This window comes from Rhinatrema bivittatum, chromosome 10 (genome assembly GCF_901001135.1).
Source record: "Rhinatrema bivittatum chromosome 10, aRhiBiv1.1, whole genome shotgun sequence".
NCBI classification, from domain to species: Eukaryota; Metazoa; Chordata; class Amphibia; order Gymnophiona; family Rhinatrematidae; genus Rhinatrema; species Rhinatrema bivittatum.
In genome coordinates this window covers 100504488-100531406 of record NC_042624.1, presented here as the reverse complement: position 1 = coordinate 100531406, position 26919 = coordinate 100504488, and the positions used below count along the sequence as shown (strand labels likewise).

Here is a 26919-nt window from a genome sequence, read left to right as displayed (position 1 = left end):
ATCCTGCCATACAGATTAAAGGGGAGGGGCTGGCCCCAGTGAGATCTATTTTATTTATTTAAAAGATTTCTTACTTGGTCTTCCAAAGTTCAGGCCAGGTTACAATAAAAACATCCGTAAGAATTTAAAAACAAAAGTAAAACAAACAAAATGACATGACACACATGCCTCTAGAGGTCTTGTACAACAGGTAATATTGGATGGAGGATCTTGTATTGTTGCGCTGTATTCTTTCTGAAATAAGGTCCTGAGAGCTTTCTTGAAAAGCATTTTGTTTGAAATAGATTTTATCTCCGGGGCAGTGAATTCCAAAACCTAGGGCTGGCAGTCGAGAAGGCACGATCTCTTGTCTCATCAAGAAAAGCTAACTCTGGCGAGGTAGCATTCAGTAGTCCTTATTATGAAGATCTTACTGATCGACCAGGTGTGTAAAATTTTAATATAGCACAAATCCATGGAAAAGGAATATTATTTAATAGGGAATTTAATTGTGATAGCTAGCTTGTATTGGATATGATAGATAATAGGTAACCAGTGGAGGCGTTGTACAAGCGGGGTGATATTATATATTGGGGTTAGTTAAGACGGGCAGCAGAATTTTGTAGTTGATGGAGGATGAATACCATAAGCAGGGAGAACAGTGAAAAGGGCACCAAGTAAGAATTCCAGTAAGAACTGTTCAAAAGTCAGAAAACTCTAATAAAGTCTTTAAGTGACATAATAACTGAAGCTTGAAGAAATGATTGGGCGAGTGCTTTAATGTGATCATGCATTGAAAGAGAAGGATTGATATTTCCAAGGTTACATACTGTTTTGGAAACCATAATTTCTTCACCTCTGAAGGTTATTTTATCAGGAATGTTGACGGTAGGAAATCGTGAAAGCAAAATGATTTGTCTTACTGATATTAAGGGCAAGTTTATGTTGCAACCAGGCATAGATGGTGGATAAGCAGAGTGTGATAAATTGTTCTGTTAAGGCCCATGTGGACCGCAGGGGAAAGAAGAATTGTATGCCATCTGCATACAAATGATAGTGTACACTAATGGTAATATGTAAGAATGCCAAGGCAAAGAATGTTTCCAGCCAAAGGATAGATGTCCTAACTCAGAGGTGTATATAATTACATCAACATGTTGATGTAATTATATACATAGAGAGAACCTAGTATAGACTTTACCCTCAGTGTGCATTACCTAACTCAGAGGTGGCCATAGCATGATCACTTTCCCTACCATCTTGCCCAAAGGTAGGGAAAGTGTACTGAGATGAATCGCAACCCCCCCCCGGGAGAGTTATGCTGGTGACTGCAGATTGGATGAGATAACCACGGTATGTGGATTTGATTGCACTCAAAAAAAGGGGAACTGCACAGTTTTCCCAGACCAAGGGCCTGCTGAGATAAGGGCCAGTAGTCATGGAGGTGCCAACACTGTACTGTCTTACTGCATGGCTCTTGAGTGGAAGATATTTTGCAAAAGAGGTTATTTGGGCCAGGTAATATCAGCCATGCTGAAAAGCAAAGAAAAGGTCGACCTCCTTAGCCTATGTCAAGACATGGAAGTTATTTGAAGCTTGGTGTAGGCAAATATTTTATTGTTTTAATTTGGTTCATCTTATTTTATTGTATGCGCTAAATGTATTTTAAACACATTTATATACGTTTGAATTGTAAACTGCCTAGTTTTATTTAGGCAGTATATATCCAATGTTAAAAAAACCCAGCACTGGCTAAAGCACATTTATCCACTATTCTGCAGCTCCTAGAAGATGGTGTGGATAAAAGGGGGCAAGTTAGAGGAGCATCTGTAGTGGTGCACCTGGATGTGGTCTTATTTTTTATTTTTTAAGAGGGTCAACGCTCGCCAAGAAACAGCTATAGTTCCACTATGGAACCTGAACCTGGTCCTGAATATTCTGGCAAAGGCTCCATTCGAACCTTTTGAGGAAAGCTTCCATAAAAGATCTAGCCTTGAAGATGGTATTTTTGGTAGCTCTCTGTTCAGCCAGGAGGATTTTAGAACTGCGAGAATTATCCTGTAGCGATCCTTTCCTCATTTTTTTTTTTTTCAAGGGAGGAGGTTAAAATCATTTCTGCCAAAGGTAGTGTCAGTTTCATCTGAACCAGATAGTATCCTTGTGAGGATTTAACAAAACAGACTATTTGGGGCAAAGGAAAGTGCCACAATTCATGGATGCAAGATGGGTCCTCTGGTGGGATGTAAAAGCTGTGAAACCTTTTTCATGTCAGATCAACTGTTTGTTTTTTTTTTGTTTTTTTCAAAATAATTTTTATTGCCAGGAAAACGACATACACACATGGGATCCGTGATAACACAGTACAGATAGTAAACAGTGCACAATATGAACTTTAACTTAAGTTTAACTACACAGCAAGTGATCTTGCAGGGACCCATAAATGAGAATCTCAAAGGCATTGATTGCATGTTGGGTTAAGGAGACAGTCACCACAGCATATATAATAAAGGGTAAAGCAGCTTCGGGGATCAGAGCACAGATGGCATTCAGGGAAGAATATAGGTCTGTGACCCCAGTGGATATCTGTAAGGCAGCAGCATGGGCGTGTTTACACTCATTCATAAAATACTTCAGGCTAGACCTTCAGACAAGATGGATACCGTCTTTGCAACAGGAGTCCTAGAAGCAGCTCTGAGATATCCCCACCTAGGATAGCTACTGCTTAGGTACATCTCACATGTCTGGACTGGTCTGATGGGACAATGAGAGAGGCTAAATTAGGTGTTTATCGGCTAATTTGCTTTCCTTGAGTCTTGTTGGACCAATCCAGAACCCACCTAAATAAAGTGATTTCTTGATGTTTTTTAAAGAGAGAGAAACAAGGTACAGCTGTCTTTCTTCAGTCCTGTGGAATCACGCCTATCTCTAAAGATGTATTAAACAGATCTTTTGGTGGACAGGCCAGAACTTCAAGTTCTTTTAATATTCTAGGATGCATCCCATCCGGCCCCATGGTTTGTCCACTTTTCTAGTTAATTGCAGACATGCTTTTCTGTAAATGGAGTCACATCCACTCCACTCATATGTACTCTTGCCAGCAATCTGTCTCTTTTTTTTTTTTTGTCCAAAGTTGTCTTTGGTGAATATTGAACAAAAATATTTGTTCTAATCTCTCTCCACACATTGCTCCTTGTCATATTTCAGTCTTACTATTCCACTTATGGTATTCCTTCTTTTTCCAACATATTACCTGAAACGTATCTTGTCACCTCACTTTATTTCTTTAGCTATCTGTTCTTCTGCCATCCTAACTTTTTCTTTTGTCTTTAACTTTATTAGAAATGCTTCCCAGTGGTGTTCCTTTTGAGAACCTTTGTGTTTTTTTTAATGCTAATCTTTATTTTCCTTTATTTTGTCAGCCACCTCTTTGGAGAACTATATCTGTTTCCTTTTCCTCTTATTTTTATTTATTTTTTCCAAAGATTTGTTGCTATTTCTAGTTTGGCTCCTTCTAGTTTGGATCCTTCTAGTTTGGATCCAACATACGGGGAAGCATTGTATTAAAATTTAGCTTGAATTGTCTTGCATGTATACTATTTAGTGCAACTGCTTCTGCATCAGCAAGCCTGTCAGTGTGCCCTGCATTGCACAGGCCACTCAAATATTCAATCATAGGCAGAAGTGTGTGGTAACTTTTCTTGAATCAGTTTTTTCAGAGAAAAACAATTTTTTTTAAAGAATTTTAAAATTGCAATTAAAAAATGGAACAGTCCCCAAAAATCTTTATATAGCAGTCCTGCAAAGTTAACCATCAAAGCCCAACAACGGCCAGTGTTTTGCAGTAAGCTTCATCAGGAGCTATGTGTAATAAATTATAAATCAACACTTCTTAAAATGGACCAATATTTACGGAGACATGTCAATATCACAAGATTAAACATATGGCTTAACTCTTGAAATAGATTTTTAGTGTGCTTTTGGGATGGATAAAAAAACATCTTTTTCAATTTATGAACACATTTTATTTTTTCTTGTAGCCACAAGATCTTCTGTCATTGGACATGCCATTGGCAACGTAAGCACGTTGATTGACATCTAGGTGCCCTTTTAACCTGTGTCTTTTCCCACTGTTCCCTGTTTTGAAAACGCTGTGAGACGCTTCTGCCTGAAATGTTGGTACAAATCTGCTAAAGATGAGTATTAATCTTTCATAAATAGACATTTTAGAGTGTGCTAATCTTGTGATATTGCCATGACTCAACAGATACTGGTTCGTTTTTAAGAAGTGTTGATTTACAATTCATCACACACAGCACCTGATGAAGCTTACTGCAAAACACTGGCCGTTGTTGGGCTTTGATGGTTAACTTTTGCAGGACTGCTATATAAAGATTTTTGAGGACTGTTTCATTTTTTAATTGCAACTTTAAAATTCTTAAACACACTTTTTTTCTCTCAAAAAAACTGATTCGAGAGAGGCACCGCAACACTTCTGCCTATGATTGAATATTTGAGTGGCCTTTGCAATGTAGGGCACATTGACAGGCTTGCTGATGCAGAAGCAGTTGCACTAAATAGTATACATGCAAGACAATTCAAGATAAATTTTGATACAATGCTTCCACGTATGTTGGATTCGGGATTCATGGCGCTCTCTTGTGTAAAGCTCCCTTTAGTTTGGATCATTATCTATGTATAGGGGCACTGCATGTCGCTATCAAACCAACCAACTCCTGCATAAACTGCTACAGTGGAAACCAAAAACATTTTTCTAAAAAAATCTCTTCATAGTCTGTTTTATGAGGGGATTATATTATTCTGTAATGCTCATACGAATCAGTAGTCTTTTGCCCACAATGGGCTTTAAACTAGGGATGTGAATCGTGTCCTCGATCGTCTTAACGATCGATTTCGGCTGGGAGGGGGAGGGAATCGTATTGTTGCCGTTTGGGGGGGTAAAATATCGTGAAAAATCGAAAAATCGAAAAATCGAAAAACCGGCACATTAAAACCCCCTAAAACCCACCCCCGACCCTTTAAATTAAATCCCCCACCCCCAAATAACTTAAATAACCTGCGGGTCCAGCGGAGGTCCGGAACGGCAGCGGTCCGGAACGGGCTCCTGCTCCTGCATCTTGTCGTCTTCGGCCGGCGCCATTTTCCAAAATGGCGCCGAAAAATGGCGGCGGCCATAGACGAAAAAGATTGGACGGCAGGAGGTCCTTCCGGACCCCCGCTGGACTTTTGGCAAGTCTCGTGGGGGTCAGGAGGCCCCCCACAAGCTGGCCAAAAGTTCCTGGAGGTCCAGCGGGGGTCAGGGAGCGATTTCCCGCCGCGAATCGTTTTCGTACGGAAAATGGCGCCGGCAGGAGATCGACTGCAGGAGGTCGTTCAGCGAGGCACCGGAACCCTCGCTGAACGACCTCCTGCAGTCGATCTCCTGCCGGCGCCATTTTCCGTATGGAAAATGGCGCCGGCCATACGCGTATGGCCGGCGCCATTTTCCGTACGAAAACGATTCGCGGCGGGAAATCGCTCCCTGACCCCCGCTGGACCTCCAGGAACTTTTGGCCAGCTTGTGGGGGCCTCCTGACCCCCACGAGACTTGCCAAAAGTCCAGCGGGGGTCCGGAAGGACCTCCTGCCGTCCAATCTTTTTCGTCTATGGCCGCCGCCATTTTTCGGCGCCATTTTGGAAAATGGCGCCGGCCGAAGACGACAAGATGCAGGAGCAGGAGCCCGTTCCGGACCGCTGCCGTTCCGGACCGCCGCTGGACCCGCAGGTTATTTAAGTTATTTGGGGGGGGTTCGGGAGGGTGGGGGATTTAATTTAAAGGGTCGGGGGTGGGTTTTAGGGGGTTTTAGTGTGCCGGCTCACGATTCTAACGATTTATAACGATAAATCGTTAGAATCTGTATTGTATTGTGTTCCATAACGGTTTAAGACGATATTAAAATTATCGGACGATAATTTTAATCGTCCTAAAACGATTCACATCCCTACTTTAAACTATAGTCCTTCTATGCATTGAATGTTATAATTATACATAATCCTCTCTTTATACCCTCTCTAACTCTATTCATTCAAAGAATTTTTAAAAGCTATAAGACATATTTGAAAAATTGTTTGCAAAACCAATTGAGAACTTATCTTTCAAAATGCCTGTGATCAGTCTAAAAATATGCCATAAAACTGCTTGCATGAAGGTACCGATGTTTGCTGATGTTTCGGTACCGAAGTGCCTGCCTCAGGGGATCAATAAACTCTGCAAGAAAGGAATATTTTGTAAGCATTCACTTTTAAATATCACCTTCTCATCCTAAAGTTTAAATATACTACCTTTATTTGAAGTAAAACAACTGTCGACAACCCAAGCTCAAAGATGGCATCCCTACCTAGGTAACAGTTCTTCCAGTTTAAAGGGACAGGTCAATTGTCACCAGCGGTCCAAAGAGATGCTTTTCCAACCCTCCCCGCTAATGAAAACCTTACTTTTTAAATTTACTCTAGGTAACCCACCTATTACGTTAACTAAAGATTTTTCCACCAAACTGAAAGAGCCATCGGTGGTGTCAGGATCATTAATGCAAGCAATTTTAAAGTATCTTTTTAGACTGATCAGTCATTTTGAAAGAATTTTTGCAAAAACAGTTGAAAACGTTTTTCAGATATCTCTTTAGTTTGGCCATTGTTTTTCCATGTCACCAGTGCCTTCTTAAAGGACTTGGTCCATTTTACCAAACGTAGGACTTTTGAACTTTGCGTGATTCCTCTCTGCCTTGGCCCTTATATCATACCATATCAACTGATCATGGACTTAAATTGAATATTTTGTAGACAGTATAGATTTTAATGCTTTCTTTCTTTTCCTGGCTACCAAAAAAAAAGCTACTATTCATGGGAAGCGTTTTCCCATTTAGAAGTGCCAGTTTTACAGTCTTATTTGGGATTTTTCATTTTTCCCCCTTTATCTGTTTTTGAAAAGCTGTATCCTGCATATCAAAACAATTGTACATGGCTTTTTGTTCTCTGATCCTAATCCACAATCAGTTTGATAACATTGTAACTAAATATGGTTTTGGCAATGATTCAAACAGCATGAACAGTGATCAATATTTAAAAAAAAAAAAAAATTAAAAAATCAAAAAGTTAACATTTTGCTTTGCCTTCTAGCTCAATCAGAAATGGCCCCTATTGGAGTGCTCAAGCCTTCATTTCAAACTGCCAAGGATTTTATCTCATTTTTAATCTTTTTCCCTTGCCCATTTGGCCCGGTCACTGCAGTCATAGCTCTCAACCAGAAAGGGCATATGTTAAAAGAAATAGCTTATGGAGTGACAACAAGACATGGAGGCAAAATGTAGAGTGAGTGTCTGATGGATTCTTGTGAGCTTCAAGTTCATGAAGCAATGCATACCTTAAAGAAAATGCATGATTTTGAAACTTAGGGCAATATTTGAAAAATAGACAGACAGGAGTTGATAAATTCACTCAAATTCTGGATTTATGCCCTACTGGTATTTTCTGAGTTTGGCAAATAATTGCATCCTATATTTGAAAAAGGAACCAAAGCAAGGTTAAGAGGCTCAGAGTATCTTTGAAGAGTTTCATAGTACCCTTTCCTTGGCATTTTAGGATGGCCACCACTTTGATTCATGTGATAGGTCATAAGCACCTGTAGAGTACAGCAGTACTAGATATAATAGGGGAATCCACAAATAAGTGCCCACATAAGACAGAATAATGTCATTTGTATCTCATTATCAGCCTTGGGTAGGATTTATTAAAGGCACTCAGTAGGGATGTGCAGAGCAAAATTTTATGTTCATATTTTTTATGTCCGAAAGGGGGTCCCACTTGCGGCCAATATGGACATAAAAAAAATCCAATGAGTTGGGTATATGTACATATGTGCAAAAAAAAATTTAAACCCCCTCACCCTCCTTAATCCCCCCCCCAGACTTACCACAACTCCCTGGTGATCGAGCGAGGAGTGAGGACGTCATTTCTGCAATCCTTGGCGAGAAGCATGTGACGTCGGTGGCACGTCGAGTGACGCGGCGTCACGTGATTCCCGGCTCGTTCGCGCCGGACGGCTCGTTCGGCCCAAAAAGAACTTTTGGCCAGCTTGGGGGGGCCTCCTGACTCCCCCAAGCTGGCCAAAAGTTCTTTTTGGGCCGAACGAGCCGTCCGGCGCGAACTTGCCGGGAATCACGTGACGCCGCGTCTGAGTGACGCGGCGCCACGTGATTCCCGGCTCGTTCGCGCCGGACGGCTCGTTCGGCCCAAAAAGAACTTTTGGCCAGCTTGGGGGGGCCTCCTGACCCCTTCAAGCTGGCCAAAAGTTCTTTTTGGGCCGAACGAGCCGTCCGGCGCGAACGAGCCGGGAATCACGTGGCACCGCGTCACTCAGACGCGGCGTCACGTGATTCCCGGCTCGTTCGCGCCGGACGGCTCGTTCGGCCCAAAAAGAACTTTTGGCCAGCTTGGGGGGGCCTCCTGACTCCCCCAAGCTGGCCAAAAGTTCTTTTTGGGCCGAACGAGCCGTCCGGCGCGAACTTGCCGGGAATCACGTGACGCCGCGTCTGAGTGACGCGGCGCCACGTGATTCCCGGCTCGTTCGCGCCGGACGGCTCGTTCGGCCCAAAAAGAACTTTTGGCCAGCTTGGGGGGGCCTCCTGACCCCCCCAAGCTGGCCAAAAGTTCTTTTTGGGCCGAACGAGCCGTCCGGCGCGAACGAGCCGGGAATCACGTGACGCCGGCGTCACTCGACGTGCCGCCGACGTCACATGCTTCTCGCCAAGGATTGCAGAAATGGCGTCCTCACTCCTCGCTCCATCACCAGGGAGTTGTGGTAAGTCGGGGGGGGGGGGGTTAAGGAGGGTGAGGGGGTTTATATTTTTATTTTGGCTCAACAATCGCGATTTCCCACATATCGAACATATCTATGTTCGATATGTGGGAAATCCGATCGTTTATGTCGAATCAATTTTTTAAGTAAAAAAAAAAATATGAGTTGCGTTTTACTAATGCGGTCAATCCGAATGCACACCCCTAGCACTCAGGTCTTCCAGATTTGGCACTGCACTCAGTGATCATTAGCTTATGGCTACATGTCATCAAAATAATAAAATATGAGGGTCAGTCACTCAGTTACAGCTATGCACATCTAATGCTATTCTACGTTTGATGGTCCAAATGTGTAGAATGTTTAGATCATTTATCTTGCTTTAAATACATTAGCAGTCCTTTAGTGAATTCCTCTACCTTACAACCCCTAACAGCTGTGTGTAATGGACAAAGACCCTTTACATATTTGTGCACTACCACTATCACCATTGTGGGTCATTTGTAGAACTATTAGACTGGCCCAGTGACATGATTTCCCGAAAATTCCTGACTGATCACTGAGATGGCTGCTATAGGACTTCAGCTGGTGCTCTGAGACCTCTACTTGAACCCCAAGGAGATTGCCTGGAGTGTCCTTCCGTATACCCCGTAAGTTCTTTCCTTTCCTTTCTGTGTTAAATGTTAAGTTTTTTTGATTGTACTAAATGTTGGGGATATCTCTCTCTCTATCTCTCTCTATTTGATGTAGTCTATTATTAGTCCACGATTACGAGGTAAATTGCTATAAAATCTACTTTGCTATTAATTGCAATATTCCCCCCCCCCCCTGCTTTTGTTTTCTAGACCTGAGACGGAGATGCCCAGTGTTGCGTTCACCACTCGTGGGATGGCCCCCCACAAGTGGTTACACTCGCTTGGACTCCACCAGTGGACTTGGGCCACTGGCTGCAGCAGGGAAACGTTGCCACTCTAGTCCTGCTTCTAGGTGTGTGTGTGTGCCAAATTTATGAGCACCCCGTGGTGGGAATCCAGGCTCCTGGCGCGTCTCGATGACATCATACAGCTGGTTATTTAAATCCCAGCCATGCAAGACAGCATTGCCTCAGCAAGAAGGTCATTTGGTTCCTAGTCTTTAGCCTTGCTCGAGTCTTCACCTTCAGCCTGGCCCGTCAGCCTTGTCCGGCCCTTTGGATGTAACCATAGTCGCAGCTTCCTGGACTTGTGCTAGGACTCGTTCACCAGCTGTCTGTGCAGACCTCAAGGCCCCACCCACAAGGTTGCATCACTTGTGCCATGGCTAGAGGGGCTCAGGTTCTGTTGCTCTCAACACCCCCTCTAGCCTGCCATCAGATTCCTCATGATAGGGTTCCTTGGTGTTTGTGGAAGGATCCAGAAGGTTACCCCTCATGGGAGCAGCACATTTGACTGATTACCAGCTGTACATGAGTATAATTGTTAGCAGAGCCTTAGGTGCTTACTGTACGTGAACACTTGGTTATAAGTTTGACTTCATGAGCTCTCTGGTTGAATGGCATGCTCTTGTGAAAGCACAGCAGTCTGTTTTGTGTGTGAGTCTAGCCAAGCTGTATTTATTTATTTTATTTAAATGATTTCTATTCTGCTAATCCACAAATCTCAGTGGATTACACACAATCGTAGAGATTCAACCTAAACCAAATAGGCTAAATAAGCAAAGGAAGATAACCACATATCAAAAAAAGAATGAAACAATGGCGTTGCCTACTAGGGATGTGAATCGTTTTTGAACGATTAAAATTATCGTCAGATAATTTTAAAATCGTCCAAAATCATTAGAGTGCACGATACAATACAAATGCCCCCGATTTATCGTCAGGGGCATTTGTATTCTATCGTTAAATAGGGCACGGGAAAACCGACACACCAAAAAAAATCCTAAAACCCACCCTGAACCTTTAGAACAAATCCCCCACCCTCCCGAACCCCCCCAAAATGTTTTAAATTACCTGTGGTCCAGTGGGGGGGTCCCGACGCGATCTCCCTCTCTCTGGCCATGACTGCGTTGAGAGAAATGGCGCCGGTGGCCCTTTGCCCTTATCATGTGACAGGGCAAAGGTAGCGCCAGCGCCATTTTGGTTCCTGGGTCCCGACGTCACGCGTGCAGGAGATCGCCCCTGGAGCCCTGCTGGACCCCCAGGGACTTTTGGCCAGCTTGGGGGGGGGCCTCCTGACCCCCACAAGACTTGCCAAAAGTCCAGCGGGGGTCCGGGAGCGACCTCCTGCACGCGGGCCGTATTGCCAATCTTCAAAATGGCGCCGGCGCTACCTTTGCCCTCACTATGTCATACGGGCGACGTTCGCCCGTATGACATAGTGAGGGCAAAATCTTCAAAATGGCGCCGGCGCTACCTTTGCCCTCACTATGTCATACGGGCTCTATTCTCCCTCTAGAGGCCCAGCCAAAATTGATCGTTAAGATGATCGATCACACGATTCACACCCATATTGCTTACCAGTTCACGGCTATCCTATTGAAAGGTTGCAAGTTACCTAGAAAGGCTGTGTTGCAAGCAAGGGGAAAAACTGAGTCTTTAGAAGCTTCCTGAACCAAACCAGGTCAGTCCCAGACCTGATCACCTGATCTTTGTTCCGTCTGTGCTGTATGCCGTGTTAGTTGTGACCGGATTATTCCCATCTCTTGATAAGGGGAGAGTACGGGTTTGAACCTTCCATTCACACTTGTATTATTATTTTTTTTCAAGTGTTACTTCCTTTCCTTTTGTTCTTTGCAACACTACTGGATTTAGTTGATTTACCTTACTAACACTTTTTCTGATCTGATTTCTCCTACCTTTATTTTCTTACTGTTTCCTGCTTGGGCCACTTCTTGTGCCATTGCATTTTCTTAAGTTTGGGTTTAAGGGTTTTAGTTCCTGAATGTAATTCTCCTTACACTTGCATTGAAAAGGTGAGAGCAAAATTAATGAATAAAATAAATAAGGTAGTATTTTAAGCCCTTGCGATGTTTTGCTCACTTTCTTCTTTTTCAGCTATATACAAACATATTGCTTCTGCAGCTGTAAGTGGAGGAAGCCCAGAGGCCCTCTCCCTAACAGGAGCAGAAGTGGTCAGCGAGGAATGGAATGGAAGAGAGCAGTCTATCCTTTCCCATGAACCTGCATTTGAGACTGTGCTCTCACTTTTTTTGGTTTGTTTTTTTTTGTTAATTTTATTTTTTTTAATATGTTAATAGTTTTTTATTTTTGCAGGTATACCTAGTATACAATATTAGTTCCTAATAACCTGCTTATAGTTACTATTTATAATGTATGCATCACTACTAGACTTTTATGCGGAGCTGTTCAGTTGTGAAACAAAGGGTCAACCTGCATATTGCACATTTTGCTGTATGCGCCGATTCATCAGCACAGCAAATCAAGAAGGTCCAATCTTTTGTAAATAACACTTCTCTGTGAGGAAAGATTATGAATGCTGAATGGTCAGTAGCATGTTCTTTTGTGTGTGTGGAATGTAGGAGCAGTGACAGAAACATGTGTGTATATATGCTCAAGGTATGACAGCATGAAGTATAGCTACCGAGTACTATAAGTAGTTGGTATGTGTGAGTCGTGCTTGCTAATATAGTTGTACCCTTGTATATATCTGTTTTATAAATGTGTGGGTTGTAGCTGAGAAGATAAGTGGAAACGTGGCAAAGAGATTGAATGCATGTAGAAAATCTGTGGAGTGCAAGTGAGTATTTGGAGGTGTGACTGCATAAGTGAGACATGGAGAGAGTGTAAAAAAAGAAAAAAGATGTGCGCATGTTGCAGATGAGGCTAGGTTCTGCCAGAGCTATCTTTAACAGATGAGTACTGTTTCACCAGGTAGGAAAAGCAGTACTGGCTTTTTTAGAAACAGCTTTTAGAATGCAAAATTTTAGGCAATGCTTAAAAATAGGAAGCAATTAACATTTTTTATAGGTATGTGTTCCATTACAGCAATAAAATTACGTTTAATTAATCTAGCTTTCTTTCCCTTTTTTCTTTCCAATTGATAGAGGTGTGAATCGTGTGATCGATCGTCATAACGATCGATTTTGGTTGGGGGGGAGGGAAATCGGATCATCGTGTTTTGTTTTGTTTTGAAATCGTTAAAAATCGTAAATCGGGGGAGGGCGGGAAAACCGGCACACCAAAAAAACCCTAACACCCACCCCGAACCTTTAAAACAAACCCCCACCCTCCCGAACCCCCCCAAAATGTTTTAAATGACCTGGGGTCCAGTGGGAGCGTCCCGGCGTGATCCCGGCACGATGTCCCGCTCTCTGGCCACACCAAAAAAACCCTAACACCCACCCGAACCTTTAAAACAAACCCCCACCCCCCCAAACCCCCCCAAAATGTTTTAAATGACCTGGGGTCCAGTGGGAGGGTCCCGGCGCGATCCCGGAGCGATGTCCCGCTCTCTGGCCACACCAAAAAAACCCTAACACCCACCCCGAACCTTTAAAACAAACCCCCACTCTCCCGAACCCCTCCCAAAATGTTTTAAATGACCTGGGGTCCCGGCACAATGATCCCGGTGCGATGTCTCGCTCTCTGGCCACGACTGCTGTGAAGAGAAATGGCGCCGGTGGCCCTTTGCCCTTATCATGTGACAGGGCAAAGGTAGCGCCGGCGCCATTTTGATTCCTAGCTCCCGACATCACGCGTCCAGGAGATCGCTCCCAGACCCCCGCTGGACCCCCAGGGACTTTTGGCCAGCTTGGGGGGGCCTCCTGACCCCCACAAGACTTGCCAAAAGTCCAGCGGGGGTCCGGGAACGACCTCTTGCACTCGAGCCGTATTGCAAAATGGCGCCGGCCATACGGCGGCCCCCCCAAGCTGGCCAAAAGTCCCTGGGGGTCCAGCGGGGGTCCGGGAGCGATCTCCTGGACGTGTGACGTCAGGAGCTAGGAATCAAAATGGCACCGGCTCTACCTTTGCCCTGTCACATGATAAGGGCAAAGGGCCACCGGCGCCATTTCTCTTCACAGCAGTCGTGGCCAGAGAGCGGGACATCGTGCCGGGATCATCGCGCCGGGACCCCAGGTCATTTAAAACATTTTGGGGGAGTTCGGGAGGGTGGGAGTTTGTTTTAAAGGTTCGGGGTGGGTGTTAGGGTTTTTTTGGTGTGCCGGTTTTCCCGCCCCCTGTTTAATGATTCAATACAAATGCCCCTGACGATAAATCGTGGGCATTTGTATTGTATCGTGCACTCTAACGATTTTGGATGATTTTAAAATTATCTGACGATAATTTTAATCGTTCAAAAACGATTCACATCCCTAAATTGTAAAATAGTTCTTAGTGTCACAGTTACTCCATAGAAAGTAATGGGAGCTTCATAGCTATAGTAGAGGCTCAGCCCAAAATTATTTTAACCTTGAACAGGAGTTAAATACATTCTGTTCTGAGGGATGCTAGATGTGAATTAAAAGTTTGCATATATTTTGGTACATAATAGTAAAGGTCAGCAAACAAGTTGTAGGTGATACTTTTTATTGAATTAACTTCATCCATACAAAACAAACTGAAACCTTTATCATTGCAAATCCCTATTCGGCCATTTGTTGGATACAATGAAGGGATGTAATTTGTTAACCTATGATGGCTTCTTCTACTGTGAACTACAAATATCTTTATAGCCCACATCAAATATTTTTTTAGCTGCCTAATTTTTCCCAAATTTCTGCTTTAATGACAGCTACGTTTGGGATTTTGGCTCTATTCTCCCTCTAGAGGCCAAGAAGAATTTGGGTGATTGAATTGATAATATTCAATTGGTGTTCAATAGTAGAGATGCACAAATGTGATAACTGGGAAAATATTTTTTCTATAAAGGATTGTCGAATTGGCTTAAACTATTTTTAAAATAAAAAAAAATCCAAGATATCCAACACAGATCTGAAAATTTACTGCTGATTTCATCAGCTCTGTGAGATCTGTTGTGTTTCTTGAAAACTTGAAGCATATTTTTTTCTTTTTTATTCACTTTGGATTGTTCCCCGCATCTGCTAGATGGATCTCCCGAGTGGATCTGGGGAAAATCTGTAATTTCCACGAAATGCAAACCAGGCTGACGTTTTTCTGGTTCAAGCTTGACTTCAGTGTGTTCATATGCCTGGTCCATAGAATTTTCCTTCATTGAAAAGAAAACAGGAGCCATCACCACAACCCCAGGCCAACCACATGCCCAGACACTGTGTAACCTTTCAAAAAGGCATTCAGAGCATGTCTGCAAGCTCGTACGGTACCATCTCACAACAGCTGCAAGAGCACATCCAGCGCTGAGCTGCTCCAGCCACGACCACTTTGTCAACTGCAGTAAAAGCAGGTTCTGTGATCCTAAATGGCATTTCAACCACAAGCGCTTCCATGTGAAGAAATCTCCAAATGAAGTTCTTGTGGGTCTTATGCTGTGAAGGAGCAGAATTCCTGCTTGGACCCTGGAGACTGTTTCCAAAACTAAACAGTTTCATACTAATGTCATGGTTGGAGTTCCTTGGCTTTTGAACATTATTTGTAGTTTGTTTTCCCCAAAGTAACATCCAGGACTTCATGTTCTTATTACTCACATTAATAAAATTTGTTTTTCTTAGGAGATAGTAGGAATAACTTTGCTGTAATGTCTTTTGAAAAAAATTAGTAGAAATCTAGAAAAGATATTTATGAGATAACTTATGTATCTTCAGTCCGATAGTAATATATGTTGGGTTTTTTTGTTTTGGTTTTTTTTTTTAAGCTATTGTGTATAAAATGTTAAGAAAACAGCTTGAACCCTTTTTGGTCCCCTGGCGAAATTAAACTTGATAGCAGTCCGCTGCCAGTGGAACAACATATTATTTCTTCTGGAAGTGATCCCACAAAGCAACAGAGGTTATCCAAACAGATAAACCAGAAGTTGAAAGTTGGCAGACTAGCACTGTTATGCAAAAGATGAAAATGGTCTGGTCTCCAAACAAAACATTGATCTGATTGGTCTGATTTATTTTCTCTTTACAACTATTACAGTTTTTCATTGCTAAAATCTTAATTTGATATAGTAAGTTTTGTATACTTCTAATTGTTTCAGAGCTATTTGACACCAAAGAAGGCATAATTTTGTAAGACTAGAATTCAGTCTTCATTTGCATGTGCAGAAACTGCGATTTTTTTTTGTTTTTTTTTTTTGTTTTAAAGGCTGCACTTGGTACAATACAGAAAGAGGTACAGTTTGTATAATGTGGCATGTTCCATTCAGAGAAATTGTGGATGCGTACATCTGTGTGTTTCCATATGTATGTGTATAACTTGTTCACCATAGATGGGCTAGAAATATTTAAAAATAAAATAAATATATATTCATCCCAACTAATGTGTAGAGAACACACAAATGCACTTTATCAAAATATAATATCAGAAAGATATTAAATATTCAATGGTGAAAATACTATATTGTAAAACATTCATTAAGCTGGATGAAAAAGCCAGTTCATAACACTGCCATATTTATGATCATGCAAGTATTGCACATAGTAGCAATGCCCATAAGCATAGGAATGAGTTGACTTCTGTCTTAGTCAATGAAAGTTAATCATTTCTTTACTTATAATAAACTTAGGACTTAACTCAGGGCTTACCACACCTGACCTGGGAACCCCACAGCCAGTCTGATTTCAGGATATCCACAATGAATATGCATGAGATAAATTTGCAAATAGCAAGTCTCCATGACATAGCTAAGGGATCCACAGGACATGTTTGTGAAGCCCTGAATTAAGTCCTAGTCTTGGGATAGGATTCACCTGTATGCCTGCGATCGACTGCCAGTATGGCACCGATCGCCTTTGCCCTCACTTTGTCACAGGGAGCGACGGTTGCTCCCTGTGACATAGTGAGGGCAAAGGCGATCGGCGCCATTTTGAAACCAGTCCAGCACCGGCACCGAGGGTATGATTGAAGGAATGGCTCCCGGACATTCCCGGACCCCCCGCTAGACCACCAGGTACATGTAAAAGGTTTTTTTTTTGGGGGGGGGGGGGGTCGGGAGGGTGGGAGAAGCAAAGGGGTAATTTGTAAAGGGTCGGGGTGGGTTTTTTTTATCGGGCCATCGGCGCCATTTTTATCAGTGGTAACCAAAATGGCGCCGATGGCCCGAGAGCGGGAGATCGCGCCGGGACCCCCCCCCCCCCACTGGACCACCTGGTAATTTAACATTTTGGGGGGGTTTGGGAGGGTGGGGGAGGGTAAAGGATTGGTTTTAAAGGGTCGGGGTGGGTTTAGGGGTTGTTTTGGTGTGCCGGTTTTCCTGCCCTCCCCCCAAATAATTCCCGTACTTGATTTAACGATTTTTCACAATAAATCGAAGGAATTCCTATTGTATCGAGTCCCTTACTGATTAATGATGATTTTAAAATTATCGGACGATAATTTAAATCGTTAAAAAATGATTCACATCCCTATCACTTATAGAACAAACTTCACCTTTCCATGGCAAATGCCTACCATGTACTTGAACTATTCTTCATGCAAGCTTTGAACTGATATGAAAGCTTCCAGGTTCATTCAGGAAGCATTTTTGTAAGAAACTTCATTATCTCACTAGCTAAGTTTTTCTGAGCTATGTTGGTTTTTTTTTTGTGCTACCTTTGATACAAGCTTTGAATTTATTTTTATGCTTTCAGGTTATATAATGAAGTATTTTTTGAAAGAAAATTTTGATAAGCTTGTTTTTTAGTCACATTTTAGTAGGATTTCATCATATAAAAATATATTAAAAAAAAAAAAAGTTTTTCTGACTCATGATTTTGTCCAAATCTGTGAAATTTCATGGGCTTGGCCTCTTAAGTCTTTTCCTCTTAAATTAAAAAAAAAAAAAAAGGTTCAATGGAGATGGTGTGATTATGTAGGCTTGGGTGCAATATTAATTTGGTAGAGATATATCTATGCCAGAAATGATATTCAAAGATGATAATTCAGGGGAACTGAAACAAATCTCAGTGAACCTGGAAGATGTACTATGGCAAATTGACAAATAAAGAATAGCAAATCACCTGTACCAGTTGGTATACATCTCAGAGTGTTGAAAGAAAAATGAAATAGTTTACAAATTTCCAATAGCAAAATACACAATCAGTAACGTTGTCTATAGTACTTAAAGACTGGAGGGTTGCCAATAGAGATGTGAATCTGAACCGGAATTGGTTCCAGTTTCAGATTCGTGGACTATTGGGAAATTATTTTCCCGTGGTCCAAACGTCTTTTTTTTTTTTTTAGTGGCTGCGCCGAGCCGATAACCAAAATCACAGCCCAACCCTTTAAAATTAGATATTTAGTATCCCCCACCCTCTGGACCCCTCCAAACCCCCCCCCCCCCAATTATAAGTACCTCTGTCACATGGTAGGAGCACTGGATGGCCCACGCCATTTTTAAAGATGCCGGCCGTCCATTGCTCCTACCATGTGACAGGGGCCGGCCAATGGCACGGATACCCTGTCACATACTAAGGGCAAAGGGCCATTGGCGCCATTTTGTTTACTGGCAGCCGACGGCCCGAGAGCGGGAGAACGCTCCTGGGACCCCCACTGGACCACCAGGTACTTATTTTGGGGGGGATGTTTGGAGGGTGGGGGGATACTAAAGAACTAATTTTAAAGGGGCGGGCTGTGTTTTTATAAGTGCCCTTTCTTCTTGCCCCCCCCCCATAACGATAAGAGAACCCACGAAATGAATCATAGGGTTTCCTATCGCTATCGGGGACCCCCGATATCTGATGAGATTGAAAATATTGTCCTATATTTTCAATCGTCAGATAAACGATTCACATCCCTAGTTGCCAATGTAATGCCAATTTTTAAAAAGGGATCAAGGAGTGATCAGGAAACTACAGATGTCTGTGCCAGGTAAAATGATAGTTTCTATTAAAAAAAATAATAAAACAAATTGCTGAATATATAGATAGGCATTGTTTAATGGGACAAAGCCAGCATGGATTTGGTCAAGGGAAGTCATGCCTCACAAACTTGCTACATTGTTTGTTTTGCATATGCATGAAAATCAGCTCAGTACTAGTAGATCTGATGCAAATAAAATAATGCAGCTTACTTGAAAATGCTCAAGCCGCATTTTTAAGGCAAGCTCGTTTACACCTCAGCTTACTTTTCCTGGGAGCATAACCCATAGCCCAATGCTTCTGACGCTTAAAGTCCTAAGTGGCCCAAATAGGTCTGCTTCCTATGGCGCCTTCGGGTGGCCCTAGTGGTTAAAAAAAAAAAAAAAAGAAAATATCCCATACTTGGCACCTCTGCCTCCCTCCAAGACCCTTACCCTCTTTTGGCAAAATTTAACCTGCCTGCCTCCCCCCCCCCTCCTCCTCCCAGGCCCACATTCTGACCCCCCCACTTTTCAATACCTAAAGTTCTTTTGTGGACTAGTGGGGTCCAGAGCACCTCTAGGGCTTTAGGCCTGGTACCATCATTTCCAAAATGATGCCATCTGGTGCCACATAATTTGCCCCTTCAAATAATGAGCAAAGTATTACATAGGTTGGAAGACTCCATTTTGAAAATGGCAACACTGGGCCTGGAGCCCTAGGGGCTACTCCAGGCTCTATTAGAACACCAAAGAGCTTTAGGTAATGCAAGGAGGGAGTTGGAGGGTGGGCAAGGGTGTGTGTGTGTGTGTGTGTGGGGGGGGGGGAGTTGTAGGAGATCGGAGGAGGAGTTAATTTTTTGCTAAAAGGGGTTTGGGAGGGAGGGGAAGAGGCCAGAGGTAGGACACTCTTTTTTTTAAATTTTTACCATTGGGGCTGCCTGATGGGTGGATGGGAAGGGGTTTCCTGAGACCCCCAGGGTTTTCTTGAGGCTGGGAAGCATATTTGGCCAGTTTGAGGAACCCTGGGCTGTGGGGCTGCCGTCGTGAGCTATGCATTAGGGGCATTTTGCTGTTGTATTTTTCCTAGCAGTAAAATACAGCCAGGAAAGATCTTGTGAGATGTGAAAGCTGTGGTACTAATTACTGCCGCTTTATCCCTACTGTAGTTTATTTCCCCCAAAGAAAAATACCAAACCTTAGTAAACAGGGCTCCTAAATTTGTACCAGAGGCAGTGGGAGATAGCAATTTGTCTAATGTCATAAGGAATGTTTGTGGGAGACTAGGATTTGAACCCTGGTTTCTAGCCCATCACTCTGACCACTTGGGCCCCTCCTTCTCTTATGTGTGCCATGCTAAGGCCGCAATGTAATAAGACGTGCAAAATATGGGTGTTACGCCCATGGGTCGCAGACAGCTGCGACCACACATGCTCACCTCTTTCTATCCTGCACCATCAATTCTGGGAAGAATGGCGGCCTCCGCCAACCACCGCCGACCTACCTGGTGTTCCTGGGATGGCATGGGCGATGCTGACCGCCATCTTGTTTCAGGAATCATCTAAGCCGCGCGTGCATGGGCCACCTTTGTACACGTCATGGCGGGAACCTCGGGGGCGTCCCCTCCGGATGACGTCAATTCGCTGCTGTACTTAAGCTGACTGGCCCAATGCTTCTATGAGTTAGCAAGGAGTTCCCTCGTTGCTGAATCTGCTCCATCCTTGGATTTCTGGTTCCAGGTTTCTCTCTTGGCATTGAATGCTCTGGGTACCTGCTCCTCGGGGGCCCTTCCGCATTCTTGGTTATCCGCTCCTCGGTGGGCCTTCCTGCCTTGGACTGCTACCTGTCCTGCTTCTCAGGACACTCTCCTGGAACTACCTCTTGTGAGTACTTTACTACAGACATCAACGATACCAAGCCTTACTTAGATCCTCTACGGTGTACCCTGTGCCTCGGGCCACTACCGTCTCTTCCTCAGTAGGAGTCGCTGTGGTCTTCCCTGCGCTGCAGGTTTGCCACACCTATCTACAGGATCCCACGGGTCCCTGCACCTCAGACTACTTTATCTTCATTGCAGTACAGATATCTTCGGCATACCCCACTCTGTGGGCCACTACCGGATTTGCACATCTGAAGTATTTACTACACTTCTGAAGAGCCTTCCTGGTGTACCAAGCTCTACCGGATCTTCTTGTCTGAGGTATCACCTTGGGTATACCTCTCTGCTCAGAACTGTTCTTATCTACACCTCCCGCTCCGCGGGCTTTACTTTTCCTTCCTTCATAATAAAGTCTCTACCTTACAACTGTATTCTATGCCACTGAGACCACGCCTACCGATGGTGAGGCTCACAGGGCTCCTCCTTCTCACCTCGGCCCAGGGTTCATATTCTTACAAAAACATAACAGTGGGCACGTTTTATTTATTCATGTGCTAAGAGAAAAGAGTGTCATCCCAATGCAGTTGCTTTATCTTATTCAGCAGGAGTTTAAAAAATACAATAACATAAAAATGTGCATACTAAGCAGAAAATGTATGTGCATAGATTGTATTTCATTATTTATTTACTTATTTTATTTAGATGTTTTATATACCATTGTTCCAAAAGATGATCACAACAGGCTCATATCCATGATTAACTTTCATATGCTTTGAATTAATGTTCACTTATCAAATTATATATCATAGTAGAGAGAGAGAGACAGAGAGATAGAGACTCTATCTACAAGGCCCTCATAGTAGGGAAGTATTTATATCTCTATAGGAGGGCCACCTAATAGGTCAAGGAAAGGTGTGTGTTAGTGTTGTAGGGTTTAGGGGCCAATTTCGCATGTAGAGTGAGATGTACGAACAGCACAGTACACCTTGGTGAAGATTTGACGTCATTTGGAGTGAGGAAAGTCTCAAAAAGATGAAATTTCTACTATGTTCTCTCACCTTAGCATGATGGACTCTATAACAAGGTACCATCAAGCTAGGGTGAGATAACACAGTACACTTTTTTGGGCTGCTCAGAAATTAACGCCTGATTTGGGCTGGCATTAATTTCTGAGCGCTAAAATGTGCGGCTTGGGCGCACGTTTGGTTTTTTTTGTATCTGGGGCGAATAGCTAATAGCCTCATCAATATGCATTTGCATGTGATGAGCGCTATTAGTTTTGGGGAGGGGGGTTTGGATGTGCGCTTTGGACGCGCAAAACCCTTTGTGGTGTGAGGGGTTGTGACACGTGTCTAACCACGGGTTAAATGCGCTCATCTGAGCGCACTGTATTGTATCGGCCTGAGTGGGTGAGATGTGCTAAGCATTTTTCACCCATGCGTAAAAACCTTTAAGGACACTTTGAAGACTTTTCTTATTTCAGGTAACATTTGACGAATGAATGTTTTTCCTTGATTTTTAGTATTCTGACATTTTTATGTAAAGAAATTTTGTGTGTTAAGATTTAATGTTGTTTTTTTTTTATGAATGTTCTTATTATGAATCTTTTTTTTTTCTTTTATTGTAAACTGCTGTGAAACTTTTGCCTTTGGCGAGTATATACGCGTTCTTTTAAATAAATAAATAAAATGGGGAAAATCCCTTTAGTACAGATATGTGGTTCAGTCGGTTAACCTGTGTCCAAACAACATGGAACCGCAATATTGTAATAAGGACCCAGAAAATTAAATGAGAAGCATTTAATTAAAAAAAAAAAAGTGTGGTGGCTTGAAGTGTGCTGCCTAATTTGAATGGTGCCAGTTTGGCTGCTTGATATCGAATTCCTGTTACAAGTAGTGTTCCTTAGTGGAACATTATCCCTATCCTGTCATGACCCTGTCATCCTTAGCTGCCCTCATTTAAAGAGAGAACCTAGTTAGATTATTCTTTAAAATATGATGCCAGATTCATATTGATTTGCTGTAAAGTATATTCTCATGCAGAGTTGGACTTTTGTAAAATATAAAAAAACAAGCCCATCGTAAAGCTTAATTTCTATTGCTAAAGCTGAAAGCATGCGTTTGAATTTGGGATTATTTATTTCACAAGTTTAACCTCCTCACACTTTGGTATTTTTCAGATCCACTGAACTAGCGATGTTTTGGCAAACTCTTTTAACTGCATTTCTACAGCTGGGTAAGTTTTTTATAAGGACGCAAACTGATACAGGAAGCACGTGTGTATACAGAGTCTGGCTTCCGATATCTGTCCTGGGGACCCCACATCCAGTTGGGTTTTCAGGATATCCACAATGAATATGCATGAGATAAATTTGCATATACAGAATCTCCATATGTAACTTATTTTATCTCATGCATATTCATTATGGATATTTTGAAAACCGGACTGGCTGTAGGGTCCTTAGAACAGATTTGGGGAGCCCTGGTCTAGAGGTTGAGAATCCCTTGGTTTAGTGTGCACAAAAAAAAACCCCCATCCTATACTCTAATGCTCCTGGGTACACACTAAACCAAGTTTGGAAGACATTAATGGGTGGGCACTAAAATTAATGCCTACCCTCATGTAAATGATGGAATATGATGTGCAAATTAGGCTTTAACAGGCAAACCTGAAATTGCATGTCACTGGGGTCGACCAATGGCGGTGGTAGCCCCTGTGACATAGTAAGGGCAAAGGGCCGTCGGCTGCCAGTAATCAAAATGGCGTCGATGGCCCTTTGCCCTTACTATATCACAGGGGCTACCGCTGCCATTGGTCGACCCCAGTGACATAGTGAGGGCAAAGGGCCGTCGGCGCCATTTTGACTACTGGCAGCCGACAGCCCAAGTCCAGGAGATCGCTCCTGGACCCCCGCTGGACCACCAGGGACTTTTGGCAGGTCTTGGGGGGGGGGGGTCAGGAGAGTGGGGGGTTGTAGTAAATTAATTTTGGAGGTCTTGGGGGGCATCAGGAGGGTGGGGGGTTTTGTTAGATTTTTACGTTTTTATTGTCTGCGAGCCCTGGACCCCCGCTGGACCACCAGGGACTTTTGGCAGGTCTTGGAGGGGGGGGGGGGTCAGGAGGGTGGGGGGTTGTGTAAATTAATTTTGGAGGTCTTGGGGGGCGTCAGGAGGGTGGGGGGTTTTGTTAGATTTTTACGTTTTTATTGTCTGCGAGCCCTGGACCCCCGCTGGACCACCAGGGACTTTTGGCAAGTCTTGGGGCGGGGGGGGGGGGGGGGAGGTTGTAGTAAATTAATTTGGTAGGTCTTGGAGGGTCAGGAGGATAGGGGGTTGTAGTTAGTATGGCTCTCACGGAATTACATTTTAAAATATGTGGCATTCATGGCTCTCTCAGCCAAAAAGGTTCCCGACCCCTGGTCTAGATGCTTGGAGATTCTCTGATGACTGGTGTGGTTTCAGACCAGGCATTTAGCAGGATTCTTGGGTAGATGCAGTCTATGCTACCCAAAACAAATTAAACTTCTCTCTCTATTCTAAATAAAATCACAACCATTTTCCCCATTATTCCCTGCAACTCAGTTTTCCTAATAATAATAATAAAATGCAAGCAAATATCTTAGTACTGTTCAGTTAACTGTAAATAAAATAAAACCAAAAGTTATCTAAAAATTACCTTATTTCCTCTTTCTGCAAAACAGCAAGATTATCCTTGTTTCAGTTTACATACACTCAAGACTCATCTCTGGATAAGTGATTTCTTGCCACTAGAAAAAGTCACACACAAAGAAACTCATTTTTCCTTTTATTTCAGCCTAAAAACAGGTTTCAGGTAACATCCTACCTCATGAATATCCCTGTTTCAGTCTCTCTATCTCTCTCTTAAATCAAAGAAAGCTCATCTATTTTTACGTTATTCTTTAAAGTGACAGCTGTGATTGGGTAATAAATATAATTGGCATTCATTCTTTTGCCCATTATTGACTACAGGAATAAATAGGTAATGTATTGCTTAACTAAATTCTGAGACCCAACGTTTATCATACGCCAGTTTGAATTTCAACAGTGTCTGATAGGCTCCAAGAGAGGTGTTAATTATAATATCCCAACCTTGGGTATGTGATATCCTCAGGATATCACTCATGTCGATTCAATAGGATCACTTATATCTCCATAGTGTCAGGATCTCTCTGCTTCTGGGGGTACATTACCCCAGGAGCGACACAGAACTGCCAGGCAGGATGGGAGGGCAGGACTAGGGCCGGTCTTCTGCCTAACCAGCCTCTTCCCCTGCAGGTTGATCCCTTGGGTTCTGGGGGCCAGTAGGACTCCTGTGGCGGCAGTACATCATGGTGAGTCAGTACTATGGAGCAAGACAGGACCAAAGCTTGGATGTGGCGAACAGGCCAGGCTTGGAGACAGGCACAGGCTGGAGACTTGGACACAGAACAAGGAATAGGGCTGAAAAGGACAGAGAAGATGAGGCAGTGTGTGCAGCCAGGAATTGATACAAACAAGACAGAGTGCTGGGCAGGAACACGGCTGGAGCTATGGACAGAATACTGGAACAGACAGGGAGCTGGACTGGACACTAGAACAGACAAGTCAGGACAGGATACTGGATCAGACAAGACTGGACAAGAACAAGACCAAATAAGGCAGACTTGGGCGATAACTTAGAGCATTGATATGCTCTCATTTTTGTATTATTGATTCAGGATTTATATAAGTCAGACAAAGGTAACACAGAATGGAGAACATAGAAGCCCAAAAGCAACAAGGCTGAAGGCCTGTAGGCCACTAGGCAATAGGCCCGAAGACCTGTAGACAAGGTAAGGCCTAGTGTAGGCCACAGATTGAGATACTAGGAGCAAGAAGACCCATAGACCACAAGGGGAGGAGCAAGAAGGCCCATAAGACACAAGGCAAGGAGCAAGAAGGCACAGAGGCCACAAGGCATAAGGCAGGGAAACAGCAGCTGGGTCAAAGAGCCAAGAGTGACTCCATGAGAAGACAAGATTACAATGCTGAGGCTGAGTTACATAGGCCTGGAGATTGGGTGTGGTGCAGGCAATGAGGAGGAGCAAGGCTGGAGGATAAGCTCGCTGAGGTCCCCTGGAGGAGAAGAGGCTGCATTGTGAGCTGAGGCAGGAGATGGCTTAGGTAGTTCTGAGCAGAGCTCACTGGAAGCCTCTGCTGATAGAGAGGTGTCATTACAGGAGGCAGCAGGGTGGGATGAGGCCACTTAGGTAAAATCCTAGCATGTAGAATATTTTTGAAGTTTATAAGGTACCAAAATTGTCCTCTCTCCATTGAATTTCCAGGGTAAAAAGAGAAGCCTAAAGTGGTCATCATTGCCATGGCTACCCAGCCTTTAATGTCTTTCAAAAGGACATTTGGTTCCTGCCTGCTATGAAGTATTACCTCTTTAAACAAGAATAAAAGTTGCAGGGACCTTTTTTTATGTCTCAGCTGCAACTAAAAATTAAATCTTAGCTAGATAGATTGAGTAACAAATTTTAAATTAATAAATTATTTTATGTTACAGATTTACATTTAGTTCTTTTTTTTCTAACTTTAAAAGCAAAATGTTCTGGGGATGGGAAGGGGTAGAGGTTGTTTAAAGACATTTTTTTGTACACTGAAGGCACTCTGTATTTAGCCTTCTGTACTAAATCCTTTAGGGGCAATTTTCAGAACTATTCAGGTTGTTGCAAAGTTTGGGGACTTGCTGTGGCAGGGGAGATGGAGAGCAGGGGGCCTTGCTGTATAGATGTTAGACTTTTTGGATGGAAGGGACGTGTATCTTCAAATCTCCATGTGTACTTTCCCGCTCATACTGGGGCACCTGCTTCTGTGCAGGTGTAAGCCACACGGGTACAAAAATACTCTCAACTGTGCGAGGAGTTTCCCTTTTTGAAAATGAGCTGGCAGCCTTGCAGCAACAAAGCATCCATGGGCTGGCAAGCCCTGCGGGCAGTATCAAAATTGTCCTTGCCGTGTTTAATTTTACTTTTGTTTAATCTTAGATTGTAATTTAATTACCTTTTTGATGAGATGAATTCTCCCTATCAAGGCACAGTTCTAATGAAGCCAGCATATCAGGCTGAGCTGTCTGCATCTTATTTAAGCAAGAATATAATATTGTTTTTCAGGTGTATGGTTTTACAGGTTGGTATTTTTGATGGAAATTAACATTTTAGAACCTATAGCTGTAATGTGAAGCTGCAGATAATTGCATTAGAAAAACATTGGCTCCTTAGTGTGATTGCCATATTCAGATTCATCTGTGCCCATATGTTTGGTAAGTTACTACAATGAATCTGTGCAGTTGAAATA

General features: G+C 43.1%; 1 protein-coding gene across 8 annotated transcripts in view; it reads left to right on the top strand.

Annotated features, from left to right (window-relative positions):
• LEPR (leptin receptor) overlaps nt 1-26919 on the top strand; it is a 147877-nt gene that overhangs the window by 7148 nt on the left and 113810 nt on the right. For 6 of the 8 annotated variants that reach the window (XM_029617720.1, XM_029617721.1, XM_029617719.1 and 3 more), the window contains exon 2: nt 22761-22816. In XM_029617720.1, the coding sequence (XP_029473580.1) occupies nt 22761-22816 (56 nt within the window). Of the gene's footprint in view, nt 1-9334; nt 9478-9672; nt 9815-22760; nt 22817-26919 lie in introns of all 8 variants that reach the window. The other 2 variants (XM_029617722.1, XM_029617723.1) reach the window with 2 other exon arrangements.